The sequence below is a fragment of the Nyctereutes procyonoides genome, unplaced genomic scaffold (genome assembly GCF_905146905.1).
Source record: "Nyctereutes procyonoides isolate TBG_1078 unplaced genomic scaffold, NYPRO_anot_genome, whole genome shotgun sequence".
In the NCBI taxonomy this organism is placed as follows: domain Eukaryota; kingdom Metazoa; phylum Chordata; class Mammalia; order Carnivora; family Canidae; genus Nyctereutes; species Nyctereutes procyonoides.
In genome coordinates, this window is record NW_026575120.1 from 20,609,650 (window position 1) to 20,628,387 (window position 18,738).

Below are 18,738 nucleotides of genomic sequence, written 5' to 3' on the forward strand. Positions count from 1 at the left end.
GTCTCCATACAGTTTAGTAAATGTCTGATGGATGAATTGATCTGTATCTCAGTTATCTTTTCATAATACAACCTTTTTGTAACTTCTGTGAGTCCTTTTCTGGAGGTACCGTTAACATGTATAGTTTAAAAAGGGAATATTAATTTTCATAATTTGATTTAAATAACTTAATACAAATTATTGTTAGGTTTTTAATATACAAGTTTGCTTAGACCAAACTACAAGTGGCATTTTTTTATGTGTAAAACCACAAGACTTTCGTGTCTTCACTTTGTTACCTCTAAAAGTATTACTCTGATTTGCTTTTTATTGCTTAAATAACAGGCTTATTTTGAATGTATTTTAACTACATAAAACACAGTAAAATTAAAAGGAATAAAAGAATTTCTTGTAAAAATTTAATTAAAATTTTGAGAAATGGAGAGCTTCATAAAAGATTTAAAATTCATGTTTCTTCCCCCTCACCTACCAGTTGTTTAAAAGCCATTATGCTTAAGAAACTTCCTTCAGGGCAGCCCGGGTGGCTCAGCAGTTTAGCACCGCCTTCAGCCCAGGGCCTGATCCTGAAGACCCGGGATCAAGACCCACGTCAGGCTCCCTAGTGGAGCCTGCTTCTCCCTCTGCCTGTGTCTCTGCCTCTCTCTCTGTGTGTGTCTCTCATGAATGAATAAAATCTTTTAAAAAAAAACTTCATTAATGAATATAAACTAATCTTTAATAAATGGCTAAGTATTTTTGATTTACAGAGAATTTTTAACAGTTAAAGACCTTTTTTTCAGTTCAGAAAATAATGAAATCTGAGTCTTTAAATCTCCCTCAAAACTTAGTAGTACTCTTCCTTAGGTTGGGTCCTCCATAGGTATATTTACTTTAAAAATAACATTGCCATGTAACTTCCAGACAAAATCTTAGTGTCAGAAATGGATGAGGCTGTGTTCAGAATTATTCATTTCCTTATATGGTAAGTAAAGTCACCACACATATGCTTTGAAGCGAAGGGAATTTTTTTTTTTTTCAGTTATTTTCGACTGGAAAATATGAGAACAGAACTCACTACTGGTTGCCAAGTAATTCTTCCTCACCCAAAGGAAAATACAGCTACAAAGATTTGGGGTTTTTTGGCTATCCAGATGATTTAGAAATATAGTGTCAGAAACTCTTATGAAACCTTTGCACATTTTTGTTCTTGTTGATTTGTTTCAATTAGGTTTGATGATATGCTACTTGTAAAAAAAAAAAAAATTCAAAAGTTACAAGCTTTCAGAAGCACAGTAAAAGCAGTATATATGGTGGTTAAGTGACAGACTTAGGTTTCTCCAGCCTGGTCTTCCGCACCTGGATTTTCTCTTCTGACCATGTGCCTTGTGCTGTAAACAGTTTGTTTAATCTAAGACCAAATCTCCTCATCTGTGACATGGGGACCACATGTCAGTGGGCATCTCCTGTCTGTGACACGGGAACTACATGTCACTGGGCATCTCCACATCTGTAACACGGGGACCACATGTCAGAGGATGTCTCCCCATTTGTGGCATGAGAATTACTGTCTCACAAGATTAAATGTTAGTAGGTATAAAACAGTAGGTGCCTGGTGCATAGTAAGTCCTCAGGCTTTTAAGATATTAAGTATTTTCCTACACATAGGTTTAGCATTCTGGTGGGTCTTAACACTAGAAGTCAAGTTTTGGTTAAACAGAGAACCTTGGGTAAAGGTTCTGGTAAGGGCCAGAACAAGCCAGTGTCTCCCTTTGGGCGTCGCAGGGAATTGGTCACTCACTCATGCTAACCTGACTGTTGTTGAAACTGCCTCTGGCATACACTAGGAGAGAGGTTTCAGAATCCTCAGTTACTTGTTAGGTCTATTCCAGGATTACAGATTAGCCTCAAGTAAATCCAGGAGGTTTCTTCCAGAACTCATTCAGAAGATGATCCAGGGCATGCCCATAATGTGTTTATCCTAAGACAGTCCTCCCGGCCAACAGAGTCTGAACCACAGATTGCATTTCTCCATCTGTAAAAATGGAAATATCTTTATTTTACAGCGACCATGAGAAGAACTTGAGTTCTGTTTGCTCACATCCAGCAACTGAGATACTTTGATCAAAGGACAGGAAAAAGGAAAGGCTTTATTTAAATGAAAATAGCATGTATTGCTCTCTCACAAAACTTACTGGAATGCAGAATTTGAAAGCTTTTGTGACTGTCACACAGGCCTGATATGCCCTTGCTGCATTCTTTCTTCCCTGTGAGACCAGCTTCCTCTGGTCCTCCAGTCCACATGCCAAAAACAGGGCTGCCAGTGCACTCAGGATGTAGTGGCTCTTCCTGCCTTCTGTTCCCTGCTCCATTCCCCACTCCAGCTATGTCAGATATAGACTCCTAGACTGGCTGGGAGGAGGAAGGTTGCAGTGTTTGGATCAGGCTCCCAGAAGCCAGTTCTACAACCCTATGTAGACAGCAGCAGTGAGGTGGAGAGGCACGGCTGGGCAGACAGGTCCACCAGGGCCTGCCAGACTGGGGAAGGTCCCAGACTTAGACCACACATTAAGTCATCTGGGAGCTTTGGGGGTATTTATCCTGCCAGGTATTTGGTATCTTTCATTATTTTGGATAGTCTTGCCCTACCCCCATTTGGGACCGGGGAGCTCCTCATTGCCATGGCCTGTACTGGGCTTCACTGCTGGTGCCCTTTCAAGTGACCTTGCCTTCTCCTTTTGCTTGTGTCTTTGGTGGGTCTTATTCAGGAAAGAGTCTGCACACCCACCTCCAGTAATACAGGATCTGTAATGGTCAGGGCTTGAGATGGTGTCTTCTCCTGTCCCCCAGCTGCAGTGAGGCTTCTCCTCTGTGTCCCTGTTCCCAGTGGCTTCTCTTCCTTACCATGGAAGGTAGAGTTTGTGTCCTTCCAGCAGCAGCTGTTCCCTCCCTGGCCTCACCCCTGCTAGAAGTGTTCTCGGTAGTCTCTGTAGCACATGCTCGCTGCTCAGCCCACCAGGGCAGGGCAGTTGCAGATGCCGTGTGTCTGGATTTCAGAGGGCTTACTCTGGTCACCTGTACTTGGTCTTTAGTGATGACGATCCAGCTGGAACCTCTCAGCTGCCCTGGGGTAGCCATAGCCACCCTGTAAGAAAGGGTTTGGCGCGGGTGGCCCTGTCACTCAGCTTTCCTGTGCATTCAGCAGTGGGTCCTTTCCAGTTTTCAGCATCCTAGGTGGAAGCTGGAAGTCCCAGGAGTTTCAAAATAAAAGCATTCTTGACCTTTACCACCAGTGAAAAGTGACTAATTGAAAAACTCTGGAGAAGGGTGGGAGCCTCTGGTCTATACTGTATAACTTAATGTACCTGGAACACCTGGCGTGTATAGTAAGTGCTGAAATAAACAGGTGAACTGTCCATCTCCCTCCGTCCATCCAACCATGCATTGATGGAAAAGCAGAGAGGAGATGGGATGTCTGTGGGTTTCATGAAGTACACAGATTCATTTGTGTTGTTCAGTTAAGTTGTAACCACACTACTGCTTCCATTTGTCCTAGAAGAGCTGCAGCAGCCCAGAGGGGGTGGTTGGGAAACATCTCACTGTCTCTTCAGTTTGTCCCAGTGCACTTAAGGTGGGGGCAGGGGACCTGTCCCAGTGCTGCTTTTCCCAAGCATTGCCTCGCTCTCTGCCCTCTCACTTTCCAAACCTCTCTCACTCATCCTCAGGTACACGCACACTTGTTCTCAGGTGTGCTTATACTCATCCTTGTTCTCATACATGCTCACTCTCACATGCTCTCACACACTGGCTCACACACAAGCTTGCTCTCCCTCCTTTCTCACTACCCCTCCTCTGTGGCTCTGGACTCTTCTTTTCCTCCTTCCCTCCCCTGTGCTTGAGCTCCTCCCTCAGGCCTCCAGTGGCCCCTTCCCTGGGGGCTCCTTTCTTGGATTTGGATCTCTTCTCAAACGCAGCTGACTCCTGTTCTAGCCTCCCTGGTGTTGTTTCTCTGAACTTGGGTAGCATTTAAATGTATCTCCTCATTTTGACAAGGGTCATAAAAGGAAGCCCTCTTATGTTAACAGTTTGCACACCAGTCCTGGAATCACCTGCTGCTTCACAATCCCTTGGAAGATGTAGAGATCATGATCAGGGTGCTGGCTGGCCAGTGCTGGTTGCCCCAGACTGCCATTGCTTCCATACCTGTTCTTGGGGGATGGGGGGGCATAAGGGCACCAATATGAGTTTGTACTGATATTTGCAATAAATTTACATTTCATTTCTCTTATTCTGAAAAATCTTAAGTCTTTTAGGACTTACTAAAAAAGAATTTCCAGTTTTGGTCTATCCAAAAGAATCTTGACTCTTCTAGTTTGTATTTATAACTGTGTATTTCCCAAAGGGATTTGAGCAGTTTTATTACTGTAACTATATGGGTAATTGAGATCATGCAATCTCAGCATTTTTTCTACAAATATAAAGCACAAGTAATTTTATTATGTGTAATATACACGTTGACAAGAAAGCAGTGTTTCCAATCAAGCTTTTTTATAAAACCCATCTGTATCCAATAAATAGAATCTTATCTTAGCCAACTGTATAGGAATTATTCTAATACCCAAATACCCACTAGAAAATTGAGCAAATAAAATACATATGTTGACTGAATGGATAGAATATGTTCCACTGATACCAGGAAAATGCAAATTGAAACAGGGATAAAGTACCATTTTTAAACTACCAAATGGACTGATATTTAATATGTTTTTGGTGAGAGTATAAAGAAAGGACTGTTTTTACATTTAGGGTGGGAATATAAATCAGTACAGTATCTTGTTTATTAAGGCAATTGGGTAGCATCTGTGAGCATAAAAAAATGAACATGTATACAATGGAATATTACTCAGCCATTAGAAATGACAAATATCCACCATTTGCTTCGACGTGGATAGAACTGGAGGGTATTATTATGCTGAGTGAAATAAGTCAGTCGGAGAAGGAAAAAAATTATATGGTCTCATTCATTTGGGGAATATAAAAAATAGTGAAAGGGAATAAAGGGGAAAGGAGAAAAAAATAAGTGGGAAATATCAGAAAGGGAGACAGAACATGAAAGACTCCTAACTCTGGGAAACGAACTAGGGGTGGTGGAAGGGGAGGGGGACAGGGGGTGGGGGTGACTGGGTGGCGGGCACTGAGGTGGGCACTTGACGGGATGAGCACTGAGTGTTATTCTGTATGTTGACAAATTGAACACCAATAAAAAATAATTTTATTTAAAAAAAAATGAACATGTAAGGGCACCTGGCTGGCTTGTTCAGTGGAGCAAGACTCTTGATCTCCGAGCTGTGAGTTTGAGACCCATGTTGGGTGTAGAGATCTTTTAAATAATCTTTGGGACACCTGGGTGGCTCTGTTGGTTAAGCATACGACTCTTGATTTTGGCTCAGGTCTTAATTTCAGGGTCGTGGGATCAGTTTGAACGTCGCATGGGGCTTTGGGCTCAGTGCACTCTGCTTGAGGTTCATTCTCTCCCACTCCCATCTGCCCTCTCCCTACACACACAGATGTGCACTCATGCTCACTCACTCTCAATATCTTCTAAAAAAATACAATTTTTTTATTTTAAAAATTTTTATTTATTTGAGAGAGAGCACAAGTGGAGCAGGGAGAGGGAAAAACAGACTCCCTGCTGAGCAAGGAAACCAATGTGAGGCTTGACCCCAGGACCCTGAGATCGTGACCTGAGCTGCAGTGAGACACTCAATGGACTGAGCTACCCAGGCACTCCCAAAACAAAAATTTGTAAAAAAAAAAAAAAAAAAAAAAAATATATATATATATATATATACATACATACATACATATATGTGTGTGTGTGTGCGTGTGTGTGTGTGTGTGTGTGTGTGTATATATATATATATACGTCTTTGACCAAAACTTTTACTTTTTGAATGCTAGTTTGCATGTGCTATAAGAATGTGTATATAAGAAGATATTAACTGAATCATTACTTATAATAAAAGAGAAATTATAAATATTCTAAGTGTTCATTAATAGGATGAAAGGTATATAAATTACTTGATTTTATCAGAGGGACAGATGCTATCAAAAACACACAAGAGAGAACATTGCGTACCAACAAAGGACAATGACTTTGATATTTGACAAAGTGAAAAGGTGTAGTAGGACAGTGTTACGAACTCATGCATTTTGTTTATAAAGAAACCTGTATGATTTGATTTGATAATTGGAAATAATTTGGAAACTTAATATTTTGCCCTTTTCTTAAACAGCTTATAGAAATTAACTGGACAGGACTGACTAATCTTCTCGATATCCCAGGATTAAAGTAAGTATGATCTCATGCCCTAAGGTTAGCTTGTTGATGGTGTAATGTGCGTTTCTAGTGTCACGAAAACACAGAATGGGCACCAGGCAAAATCCGTGCCCCTCAGGCCGGCCCTTGTGTGCGACTCAGGCGAAGAGATTTGGGTAGGCTCCACACTCTTGACTGCATCTGAGACACTGGAAGGAGAGTGAGTGAGGGGATTCGACAGCATCACTCACCCTTCGTTTTACTTTTCCTTCATCATGAAGCATCTTTCCAGCTTTTGTTGTTTCTTTTCATTTTTATTTTTTAAGTAGGCTCCACATCCAGTGTGATGCTTGAACTCACAACCCTGAAATCAAGAGTCACATTGTGAACTAAGCTAACCAGGTGCCCCAAGCATTGGTGTTTGAGAAAAGTAGCAGCCTTTTAATATCCTTCAAGTAAATTTTTAAATTTGTTTTTTCTTATTTTCCCAGAAAAATGAAACTTCAGAAGTGAATTTATGAAAAAAAATTTTTTAATCTATAAAAAAATAATAATAAAAAAAAGAAGTGAATATATGTTTCAGAACTAGCCCTTTGGATTCTTTTCAGGCTGTGCTACTGCCTTGCTTGCCTCCAGCAGCTCCTCACAGAGGGGTAAATGTAGGTACCAGACCTAGAATGTATAGGGTTGGCTGTGAGAGCTGAGAAACCTGGACTTTCTGCCTCACATCACTGGAGTCTCTTCATTATTCTGTTGGAATGTCACATCTAAAACATGAGGAAATTTGCCCATAATAAACTAGGAGACCATGAAGGTCACATCCCTGCTGTGAGGAAAGTGAAATCTTCCTCAGGTCACAACCATCATCTCACCTGATGGAAGGTCCCTGTGTGCGGTGAACCTATTAGTTGTTGCCAAGCAGAAAATTCTGGAAACATGCTTTTGCGGTTTACTCTTATATTATTTGAAGGTTGGAATACATTACTTATTGGTTACAGTTAACTATGTTCCTAGTAAAAAACAAACAAACAAAAAAAACTATGTTCCTAGTAGATAACTTGTCTAATTGGATTTTCTTTTTTTTTAAACTAGGTCAGAAACTAGTCTGTTTTTTTTTCTGTTCCCATGTGTTTGTTTAGGTCCCTAAAATGACCACTAGAAAGAGCTTTATTTTGTTTCATCATCAAGGAAAATTTAGGACTTTAATAAAATGAGGCATGGTCCTAATAACAAAATTATTTCTTAGATACTGTGGTTTAATGGACATAGAAAGTACTATTCATCTTTAAAAGATCTTTACAAAGAAAGGACAACTTAAAGAATTGTTGAAGTATTCATTAGGATACTTGGTTGCAAGCTAGAAGTCCAACACAAGTAGTCTTTTTTTTAAAAAAAGTAAATGAGCAGGGAGTATTTGGCTGCCTCAGTTGGAGGAGTGTGCAACTCTGAGATTGAGGTCCAAGGCCCACATTGGATGTGGAGATTGCTTAAATAAATAAACATTTTTAAAAAGTAAATGAGTAAATAAATACTATTTTTTATTCATTTATCCAACATGTAGGTATTGAGTGCCTGCTATGAGCCAGCCACTTTGCTGTGGTGTAGCTGTGAACAGAACTGTCACACCTGCTCTTGCGGGGCTCCTATCACACTGGCTTCTTCCTAGCTGGTGTCACTGAGCAGTCTGGAGCACTCTCTGAGTGAAATCAGTCACAGGCAGGCATTGTTGTCCATGCAATGCCCTGAAGACTCCCTGCCCAACTCTCGACTCTGGTTTTCTCTGCGTGGGTTTGTTGTTAAGCAGGCCCTTGCTGTGAATTAGCAGCTTCTACCTTCTGTTCTTCATGCTTAGCAACTTCAGTCTGAAAAGAACCGTCTTCTGCTAGTTCTGGCAAAAGTCTCAGAGCTGACTTGTTTGTCCACCCATCCTTGGACAAACCCTGTGATTCTGATGATTAGGTGTGGGTCTCATGCCCATCCCCAGAGGAGAAATAGGGGCACCAGGAGAAACCAAAGAGGAACTTTCACCGTTACTTGCATCTGTGAGAACAGATGCTGATTAGCCAGCAAAACAACAAACCTGCTGTTTAGTGTAGAAAATGTTTGAGGTGGCAAAGTTGATTAGGCAGCTGACTCTTGCATTCGGCTTGGGTTATGATCTTGGGATCCAGGGATCAAGCCCTACATCGGGCTCTGTACTCAGCAGGGAGCCTGCTTGAGGACTCTCCCTCTCCTCCCGTAGACTTTCTCTTTCTCAAATCAATAAGTCTTTTTTTTTTTTTAAATGTGTTTGTTCTGCTTTCCTGTTGTATGCATCATGGGAGGACTGAAATAAATGCAAGCTTGTCAAGCAGCTACCCTGTAAATAGCATTATATTAGTTCTCTTAGAGAGTGAGCCAGAGGGCATATTTTACCTTTGGCAAGCCTGCTGCTGGGGGAGTCAATCTCAAATCATTTATTTAAAAGAGAGAAACCTGGGTGGCTCAGCTGGTAGAGCATGCAGCTCTTGATCTAGAGTTTTTGAGTTCAAGCCCCATGTTGGGCATAGAGCCTACTAAAAAATACAAAATACAGTGAAAGGGGTCCTAGGGGGTCAGTTAAGTGTCTGACTCTAGCTCAGGTCATGATCCCAGGGTCCTGGGACCCAGCCCCATGTTGGGCTTCCTGCTCAGTGGGAGTCTGCTTCTCCATCTCCTTCTGCTTTCTCATGCGCTCTCTCTCTCTTTCTCTCACAGAAATAAATCTTTAAAAATAAAGTAAAAGACAAATATATACACACTCGCACATATATGTCACTCGCACATATATGTCTATACACATGGAGAAACATATACACTCAGTTGTATTTAATGATAATGACAGATTCTCTTTATACAGTAATAGGTTCAAGCTATTTTATATATAGATTTCTATGCACATATATAAAATATATTTAGTATGTAGAGAATTATATATGTCATTAAAAATATATACTCATGTATATTATAAATTTGGAAGGAAATACACGCTAGTTCGAACCAGAGCTATGATATAAAAGGTATATATAAAAACATCCCCTTTGGGATCCCTGGGTGGCGCAGAGGTTTGGCGCCTGCCTTTGGTCCAGGGCGCCATCCTGGAGACCCGGGATCGAATCCCACGTCAGGCTCCCGGTGCATGGAGCCTGCTTCTCCCTCAGCCTGTGTCTTTGCCTCTCTCTCTCTCTCTCTCTCTCTCTCTCTGTGTGTGTGTGTGTGTGTGATTATCATAAATAAATTAAAAAAATTAAAAAAAAAACATCCCCTTTAAATAAAATTATATATTTATATAGGATGTATATAATTTAAACAAAATTATGTAAAATTTATGTAATAAAAGATATTTTATATTTATATAAATGTTATGTAATATATACATATATACTTAAAACTTGGGCTGTGCTTTTCTCACTTAAAGACTTTCTAGCAATTACTGCTATGGAAAATCTTACAAGAGTAAATATTTGGTAACTTTGAACCTAACACATTTTGCCCTGAGTGTTACAAAATGAGCATCTATTTGCTGTATTCATTGATTAAAAACAGAACCCCGGGCACATGGGTGTTTCAGTGGGTGATGCATCTGCCTTCGGCTCAGGTCATGATCCTGGGGTCCCGCGATTGAGCCCCACATGGAGAACCTGCTTCTCTCCCTCGCCCTCTGCTGCTCCCCCTGCTGTGCACTCGCTCTCTCTCCCTCTGCTGTGTGCTCTCACTCTCTCTCTCTCTCTGTCAAATAAAATCTTTATGAAAAATAAAAACATAACCCAAGGTATTATAAAGTAGCAACACTGCCTGAATTACTGTACTTCACCATAAATTGGCTACCCCTATCAGTGAAGAGTCCTAAACTCCATGCTAAAGGTATAGGAAGGGATGAGAATTATGGTAGAAACAGAAATAAGGGCAGCCCCGGTGGCGCAGCAGTTTAGCGCCGCCTGTGGCCTGGGGTGTGATCCTGGAGATCTGGTATCGGGTCCCACAGGCTTCCTGTGTGGAGCCTGCTTCTCCCTTTGCCTGTGTCTCTGCCTCTCTCTCGCTCTCTCTGAATAAATAAATAAATCTTAAAAAAAAAAAAAAAAGAAAAGAAAAGAAACAAAGTGATGAGCAAGCGGTTCTGAAAGACAGAGGCCTAGATACAATAGCTGTTCTTGACCATGACAGCAGCCAGGACCAGCAGAGGGGCCCGCTAGATGTTGGGAGTGATTAGGAGCAGCAGTGCAGCCCTGATGCAGCTCTGAGGAGCCTGGTGGGTGTGCAGTAGGGTAGAAGGGTGAGCAGGAGTGAGGCATCAGGATGGGTCTGCTGCTGCTTTGCTGGGTGTTGGGCCTCAGTCTGTATGGCTGGGTGGTGGTGAGGTGGTTGGCCTACCACCAAGGCATTTGAAGCATATCATCATCAAAGGATCTTCTGTTCCAGCAAATTTTTTAATATAAACAAACCCAGTATTTTGGGGAGGAAATGACTAAATTGAGAATATGCTTGATCTTGAAGCTCTGAAGGCCCACCTCACACTACTGCTTAATGGACATATATCTGACTATCTGCCAGCTGAAATCCTCTCTGTCTCTTTAGAGTATTAATGTCTAATTAACTGACCTCTTCATAAAAGAGCAGTGTTTTCTGTGGGATTTTGGGTAGTTCAGTCTTTTTTCCATCTTGAACTGAAATGTCCTAAGTAAGGTAAGACCTCTTATCTTGTTACTGTGTTTGGATACCCAGCTTCCAGTAAATGTTCAGTTATTACTGTAGGACTGTGCCTTTCACTCTGTCCCAGTAGGTATTTCTCTGTGTTCACATCTCAGAAGTACGGGCGAGAAGTAAGATTCTCTTCAAACTTCTCAGTTCTGATTAAAAGTGTTCTTCTGCATCAGTGAAACTTCATTGATGTGTGCTTTCAGAAAGAGTGTCCTCAATGCTCACATTTACCCCAAAGAATAGCCAAAAACATGTTTATTTCCTACATTTTATTCATGTTACTGAGTTCTCTGTGCAGTGGTAAATAGAATTTCAAAATTGTGACAGTATTCAGTTCCCAAATATAGTGTGAAGAGAGAGTAAACTAAATTATTCTACTTCTTTGGGAGCTGTGAATATATAAGGGGAGAAATTTAATGTAAGAAACATGGAATGAGTAGGGTAGATGTTTGTTACGGTATTCTTGCAGTTTTTTTGGACGTTTGAAATATGCTAAAAAAATGTAATGTGTCTTAGTCAATATTAAGTCAATGATGAAGTTATGTAGGAATATATGAAACATTATTTAGAATATTATGAAATGTAGCCAGAATATTGCCGTGTGTTCTCAGCTATGTATGTATCCCACATAATAGTCACCGTAGCCATATTGCAGCTGAAGTATTGAACTGCTTGTTTTAAATATTGTCTTTAAGAAATTAGACAATTCTGTCTTTGTAAATGGGGTGTTGTTATCATGTTTGTGGTAAGTTAACTGTTAAAGTGATAACTAGTGTTGATATGCCTGATAGTTGGTTTGTTCTTTTTACTGCCCACCTGATAGTGGTCTGTCGGATACTATCATTCTGGATATAATATCAAACTATCTGGTGCTTCCCAATCGGATCACTGTTCCTCTTGTCAGTGAAGTTCAAATAGCTCAATTGCGGTTTCCTATACCAAAGGTAAGTATGCCTGAGCACTCATTAACACTTAGACATAGACACAAAGAAGCTTATCACATATTTGGGTATTATAACTTCCTGTGATTTTCTCTCTTTAGATTTATTTATTTGAGAGATCACGAGCAAGGGGGAGGGCAGAGGGAGCCCAACTCTGGACTCGATCCCAGGACTCTGGGATCATGACCTGTGCTGAAGGCAGACACAGTCACTCAAGTCACCCACATGCCCTCTCATGATTCTCTTAACAGTGACCTTGCCACGAGGATCTTGATGTAATAGTTTGTCCTATCACACTCCTTAGGAGGTTGGCCAGTGTGCATCTCAGAGACTTCCGGGCAATTCTTGAACCCCAGCCATGAACATCCAAGGTGCTTATAGGGATTTAATTCTGCAGATGTTACTGCAAGTCATGAAAGATCACTGTGACAGCTTAAGTTATCTCAGAAAACACATACTATTTGTGTTATCAGAACATAACAGCTTAGTCTAAGTGATGGGCACTTTGTATAATGACTGTTTTCTCTCAGCTGTGAGAGTATGGTACAAGTTTTCTCTCAGCTGTGAGAGTATGGTTTATCTCTGGAGTCATTTCATAAGCACCAGGGCAGAGACAGTGCTGGTGTTACAGCTGCCCTGGACGGGATGGTAAAGGCAAGGCGTGGATCTCAGTCACAGCCCTGGAGTCTAACAGCAGCTTTGCTTTTTGGGCATATTATTTGGCGTGTGTGAACCTCAATTTCTTCATCTGTAAATTCGGGGTGATGCTTAGCACACACAGGTCACAGATATTGGGGTTGCCTTCAATTGCATAAACTACGTAGCCTCAAAGACAGTGAGAACTTGCCAGGCAGGGACAGAATTTCTTCCACTGGTCAGAGAGGAGGTGCTTGGCGTGCATGGACCCTCACAGGTTAGTGAGAGCATTACCCTTAAAAGTGAAACCCCGAGGGGTGCCTGTGTGGCTCAGTCTGTTAAACATCTGATCCTTGATTTCCACTTGGGTCATGATCCTCAGGGTTGTGAGATCAAACCCTGCTTCAGGCCTGCTTAAGATTCTCTCTTTCCCTCTCCCTGCTTGCCTGTCTGTCTCCCTCTGTCTCTCCCTCCTTCCCTCTCCTCCCCCACCGCCTCCCTCTCCACTCCCCTTAAAAATAAAGGGAGCTGGAGCCGGGAGGCCGCAGGGGGCTCTGGCACCACTGCCCCGTGTCTGCTGCAGACCCAAAGGAGGAGACCCGTGTGTCCCTGGGGAGGCCGCTGGGTTGTCCCCGAGGTGGGAGGGAGGTTCCTCCTGCCTTGGCAGCAGCTGGGAAGCCAGCTGCTTCCCTGCTCGCTCCCTCGCTGATTGGGTCAGTACTATTACCTGGTAATTTTAAAAGGGTTTGTGGAGGACAGTGCTGCCCTGTGCTAATGTGACCACCATTGTTTGCCCTGAAAGAAGTGTGAGTAAATATTTTTTTATTTTACCAATTAAACATTTTAGGAAAAGAAAATTTTGCTTTAAACTCCATGAGTAGGGACGCCTGGGTGGCTCAGCAGTTGAGCATCAGCCTTTTTAGCTCAGGGCATAATCCCAGTCCCGGTGGGGAGCCTGCTTCTCTCTCTGCCTATGTCTCTCTCTCTCTCTGTGTCTCTCATGAAAAATAAAATCTTTAAAAAAAATAAACTCCATGAGTAGTATAGTATGTATTTCAAAGTTTTAGTTTCCTATCTGTAAAATAAATATGACGACAGTACAGTTGCCCCTTGAATAACACGGGTTGGGCCACTGACACCCTGAGCAGCAGAAAATCTGCATATAACTTTTGATTCTCCCAGAACTTAAGTGGTAATAGCCTAGTTTTGACTAGAAGCCATACCAATGACAGAAACAACACATGTTTTGTATATTATGTACTATTCTGTATTATAATGTCAGCTAGAGAAAAAATGTTATTAAAACTATAAGGGAGAGAAAATTTATAATTGTGTATTGAGGGATCCCTGGGTGGCGCAGTGGTTTGGCGCCTGCCTTTGGCTCAGGGCAGGATCCTGGAGACCCGGGATCGAATCCCATATCGGGCTCCCGGTGCATGGAGCCTGCTTCTCCCTCTGCCTGTGTCTCTGCCTCTCTCTCTCTCTCTCTCTCTCTCTCTATGTGTGTGACTATCATAAATAAATAAATTAAAAAAAAAATAAAAAAATAAAAATAAAAAAAAAATTTATAATTGTGTATTGAAAAAAATCCATGTGTAAGTGGATCTGTGCAGTTCAAACCTGTTTTGTTCCAACGTCAATTGTTTTTCATGGGATTGTTGTAAAAATTGAAGTCATGAGTGCCTATCGAGGGCTTAGTAATACCTGAGACTTCCTGTAGTGGTGGTTCTCAGTGACTGTCTTATTGAAATGGGTGAGCCTTGGGGCTCTGCAGCTCAGGCTCCTGGAGCACACACTCCCCTGGGCCCTGCCAGAAATCTCCCCAGGAGGCTCACACCTCACCCCTCTCCCTGGTCTGGCCTCCCAACTCAGGATCCTATTACTCGAACACTGTCATCTCGCCCTGCTTCGTCTCCCTCAGCACTGCCACCTGACACATTGCACATTTACCTTATTGCTCGCTGAGCAGGAAAAGAGTCTTTGTTTCGTTCCCTCTCCGTTCTGTGAGCATGCAGTCATTGTTCCATGTCTGTCAGATGACCCAGCAAACCATCCACACATTCTTCTCCTTTTCAGGGTGTTCTAAGGATACATTTTATTGAAGCTCAGGATCTTCAAGGGAAAGATACTTATCTTAAGGGACTCGTCAAGGGAAAGTCAGACCCATATGGAATTATTCGAGTTGGCAACCAAATCTTCCAAAGCAAGGTCATCAAAGAGAGCCTCAGTCCAAAGTGGAATGAGGTATATGAGGTAAGATATGTCCAGTGGCATCAGTTAGCTTCTCCGCACGTTCTTATTCCACTTCTGTGACACAGGAGTGTGGTTGGTTTAGAGGGTAACAAATCATTTTCACTTTAACTTCCCATCTTTAAAGTATTGTACCTCCGTCCCTACCTTACAACGTTCTTGTTGTGCTAACACATAAACAACACATAAATTTTAAACTTTAATTGCATTAAACTGTCACAGTAAATAATTGACAAAATGATTTCTGTGGTTGTTAACATATGTAACCATTTACAAACATGAGATTATGTTTTGTAAATTCTCATTTAATACATGTAGACATCTCTGTGTCAGTACATAGAGATGGACCTGACCTGTCCTTGCCATTCACTGAGTAGATCCCATCATTTTTTTACCCAAAGAGATCTTGGCTGTCCATGTCAGCATTGGAACCACTGCTGTTACCAATGCGACGTGAAGGTAGTGTTCTTCACTTGACCACTTTTCTCCAGATCAGCTTCTCAAAGTGGAATTACCACCTCATTATGCTTTTTTTTTGTTTTTGCAAAATTTTTCTCCAGAACAATTATCCACTTTATACTTCAGCAGCTCCCCATCTTCCTGATTCTGTTATTGCTAGATGTCTTACTCTCTAAGTGGTGGTAAATGGAGCACCACTTGTAGCTACCCCAGAAGCAGCACTTGACCAGAGCTGCTTTAGGACTACAGAGATGTGCCAAGCCTGTACCACTCGTGGGTGCTGCCTTGGGACTTCATTTCGGAGCAGTGGAGACGCAATCCCAGAAAACTGGAAACAGTAGAATGTTACTATGTGAGCACATATTTCATCACGATTTCCCATGTTGGTTTGACAATGATGTGAAAGTGCTTTACAACTACTTGCATGAGAGAGAAATACACCGTGCTGTTAACTACAGTCATCATCAGCTGCTGCCAACGTTAGTAACAATGTGAGATAACTACTCATTATTTTTTCAGGCTTTAGTCTATGAACATCCTGGACAGGAATTAGAGATTGAGCTCTTTGATGAAGACCCAGACAAGGATGACTTCCTAGGAAGGTAAACCCTTGGGGAAGGACAACACAGGGTATCTTTCTTCTGAGTGGTCACACGTAAAATTAATACAGCTTCAAAAACTAGGCATGTATGTGTTGCATGTATTTTTACGTGGCTCGTAGGTAAAATATTTGTTTCACCTTAAAGTTCTTAAAGTATGTTTTATTCCTAAAACATCTTACATTTAAGGACAAGAGGGAAAAATTCTAGATCTGTGTCTGTCACAGCAGCTACTGGCCACATGTTGCTATTTAAATTAATCAAGTAAATAGAATTTTAAATTCACTTTTGTAGTTGTACTGCCCCCATTGAAGTGCTCATAAGCCACATGTGGAGTGTGGCCCTGATGCCTATGAGGCTTTCCAGCTCTCTCACCATGCTGGCAGCTTCACTCTAGATTGAAGAAACGAGTTTTTAAACTTTTTCCATTTGGGTTATTTAGGGAGCAAGAGGGATAGTAATTTATACCGTGCCTACACATTGGAAAAATAAATTTGACTTGCTTACTTAGAATAACCACTACAGCTAAAAAAGAGATTTTAAAAAATATATCTAACCCTGATCTTTATTACTTAACTGAATTTCTTGTAGCAAAAAGAAAAAGGGATAGATGATATTGGACAGATTTGGCCTCTTCAAGAATAGCCTGTGCATTATGCTGTGACCTCAGAGTTCATTCATGAAGAGGTTTAACAAGGAGTGACCGAAAGCTTATAAGCAGGGCAGTGACAGATCAAATGTACATTCTAATAAAGCCACTGTGTGGCCCAGAGGACCAGGGACTGAGACTGGGGGTTGTGGCGATAGCTCAGGAAAGAGCTGGGTGGGCTCACCTGGTGTAGGGGCAGGTGATAGAGCAGATGGAACGCCGTCGTCCCATCCTCATCTCCTGCTTCTGCAGGGGGAGCTCCAGGCTTTGCAGTAGAGCAGGATTCTTAGGGGGAATGGAAGGGGCTCTCAGTGGAGCCAGAGGCCCCTGTGGGGCTCCAGAGACCCGATGGTCCAGGGCTATGGAGCGAGGATGGGAAGGCGGCCCCAGTGACTGCCCTGTAGTGACGACGAATGGCAGCGCTGAGGGGCTTGCAGACATTTTTGGCACATTGTAAATAGCTACGTTGTGGGGCAGACCGCAGTTTTTACACCTGATCCTGGCTTTGCCAAACTGAGGGTCCTCACCTCCCAGAGACTCACCCTGGCTTGTTTCCTTACTTCTTTTCATAGTTTTGGGATAAGCATGAAGAGCTGGAAGAAGTCTTTTCTTGATAAACTGCAGCATTTTGATGCATTTCCGGAGCACTTTTTGTAGACAAATGTTTAAGGTTATTTCAGTTGTAAGAAGTGTGTTTCTATGTTCTAAAGTTGTTGTGTTGTTATTTCTATAGTCTTATGATTGATCTTATTGAAGTTGAAAAGGAGCGCCTTTTAGATGAAGTAAGTTTTCTTTGAGTATTATTCTATTTCATGAGCATTGATAGACCTGCTGCCCCCACACAATGTTCTGAGAACTTAGGCCTTTTAGTAAAAACAAAGTGAAGAGAAATAAGTTCAACAGCTCAATCAGATAGTATGTACTGAGTGCCCCCCGCCCCCCGCCATGTGCTACAAATTCATAAGAGTACAAGCACAGACCTACTATTTCAGGCAGGCGTGTGCTTCCTTTGGGAGTCAGGATAGAGGCTATGAGAAGCCCCCTAAAAGTGGGCTTTTTAAAGAAAGCTAGAGTTAATAACAGCTAGCACAGTGCAGTTGGTGAGAAATGGTCACGTGAAAGCTGCCTATAAATACAGTGAGAATTGACAGTAAGCAGACACTACTTCAAGATACTGCTATCAGAATAAAAAATACTCTTAAAAAAGAAAATTTTGAGGTGGCTTCTAAAATATGGATATAATTGGGATAAGTAGGGCATGATTAACCAAGTAAGTGTTGAGGTCCATTGCTTTCAGAGGACCTGAAAGCACATTTCCTTCCTCTGCACTCAGGGCAATCTCTCAACACTGAGATTTGGGGACTATCTTTGATTAATTGCTTTGTGGTTTTTAAGCTGAAACAGTCGTGTGCTATTTTATTAAGTAGTATAGTGGTGGTTAAAAACAAGCATGTGAACTTTTTTTGATAATGAAATTCAGTATTTGGGATCAGTGTTCTATTATCTCCTGGCCCATAAATTCTATTAAATCTATACATGGAAGCCTGATAATACTGGACTGTACTAGAGGACATTTGAATCTTGTGTATAAATTAGGGATGAAAATAGTATTTACAGTAGTTCCCTTCATGTAAGTGAAGCATTGAGCACGGCCCCCAGCCAGCAGGCTGTCCTGGGCTGATTCCAGCCTGCTGCTGCTGTGTCCTCTGGGGCCATTGGCTCATAGTTCACAAAGTGAACTATGGTAGGCCTTGGTCCTTGAGTACTAATCCCCAACTATCCGTGCCTCACGTGAGAAGCTCTTGATGTTTGTGGAAGCTGCTTGACTGGAAAGATTGACTCAGGAGTACTTGTGTGAACGTTTGCATTCTCTCCGCAGTGGTTCACCCTGGACGAGGTCCCCAGGGGAAAGCTACACTTGAAGCTGGAGTGGCTCACGTTAATGCCAAATGCTTCAAACCTTGACAAGGTGCTGTGATGTGTTTCCCATGACAACCACCACCCTTCATAGCTAAGAGTAGTTTCTTCAGGGCACTTTGCTACTGACTTAAAAAATAACAGCAGTAATTTTGATTACTGTGCTATAAGTCACTACAGTCATGTCAGGGATAAATTAAAGATAATGGAATTTTTTTGAAAGACAGATTTACAGGTCATTCCCACCTGTTTTATGAGATCTTCATGCTTTGTGCT

General features: G+C 41.8%; 1 protein-coding gene across 3 annotated transcripts in view; it reads left to right on the forward strand.

Moving 5' to 3' along the window:
* The window catches only part of ESYT2 (extended synaptotagmin 2), an 83,053-nt gene that overhangs the window by 41,605 nt on the left and 22,710 nt on the right, over positions 1-18,738 (forward strand). For all 3 annotated transcript variants that reach the window (XM_055334692.1, XM_055334690.1, XM_055334691.1), the window contains exons 7-12: positions 6,273-6,328; positions 11,835-11,955; positions 14,665-14,841; positions 15,817-15,899; positions 17,279-17,327; positions 18,425-18,514. In XM_055334692.1, the coding sequence (XP_055190667.1) occupies positions 6,273-6,328; positions 11,835-11,955; positions 14,665-14,841; positions 15,817-15,899; positions 17,279-17,327; positions 18,425-18,514 (576 nt within the window). The remainder of the gene's footprint in view (positions 1-6,272; positions 6,329-11,834; positions 11,956-14,664; positions 14,842-15,816; positions 15,900-17,278; positions 17,328-18,424; positions 18,515-18,738) is intronic.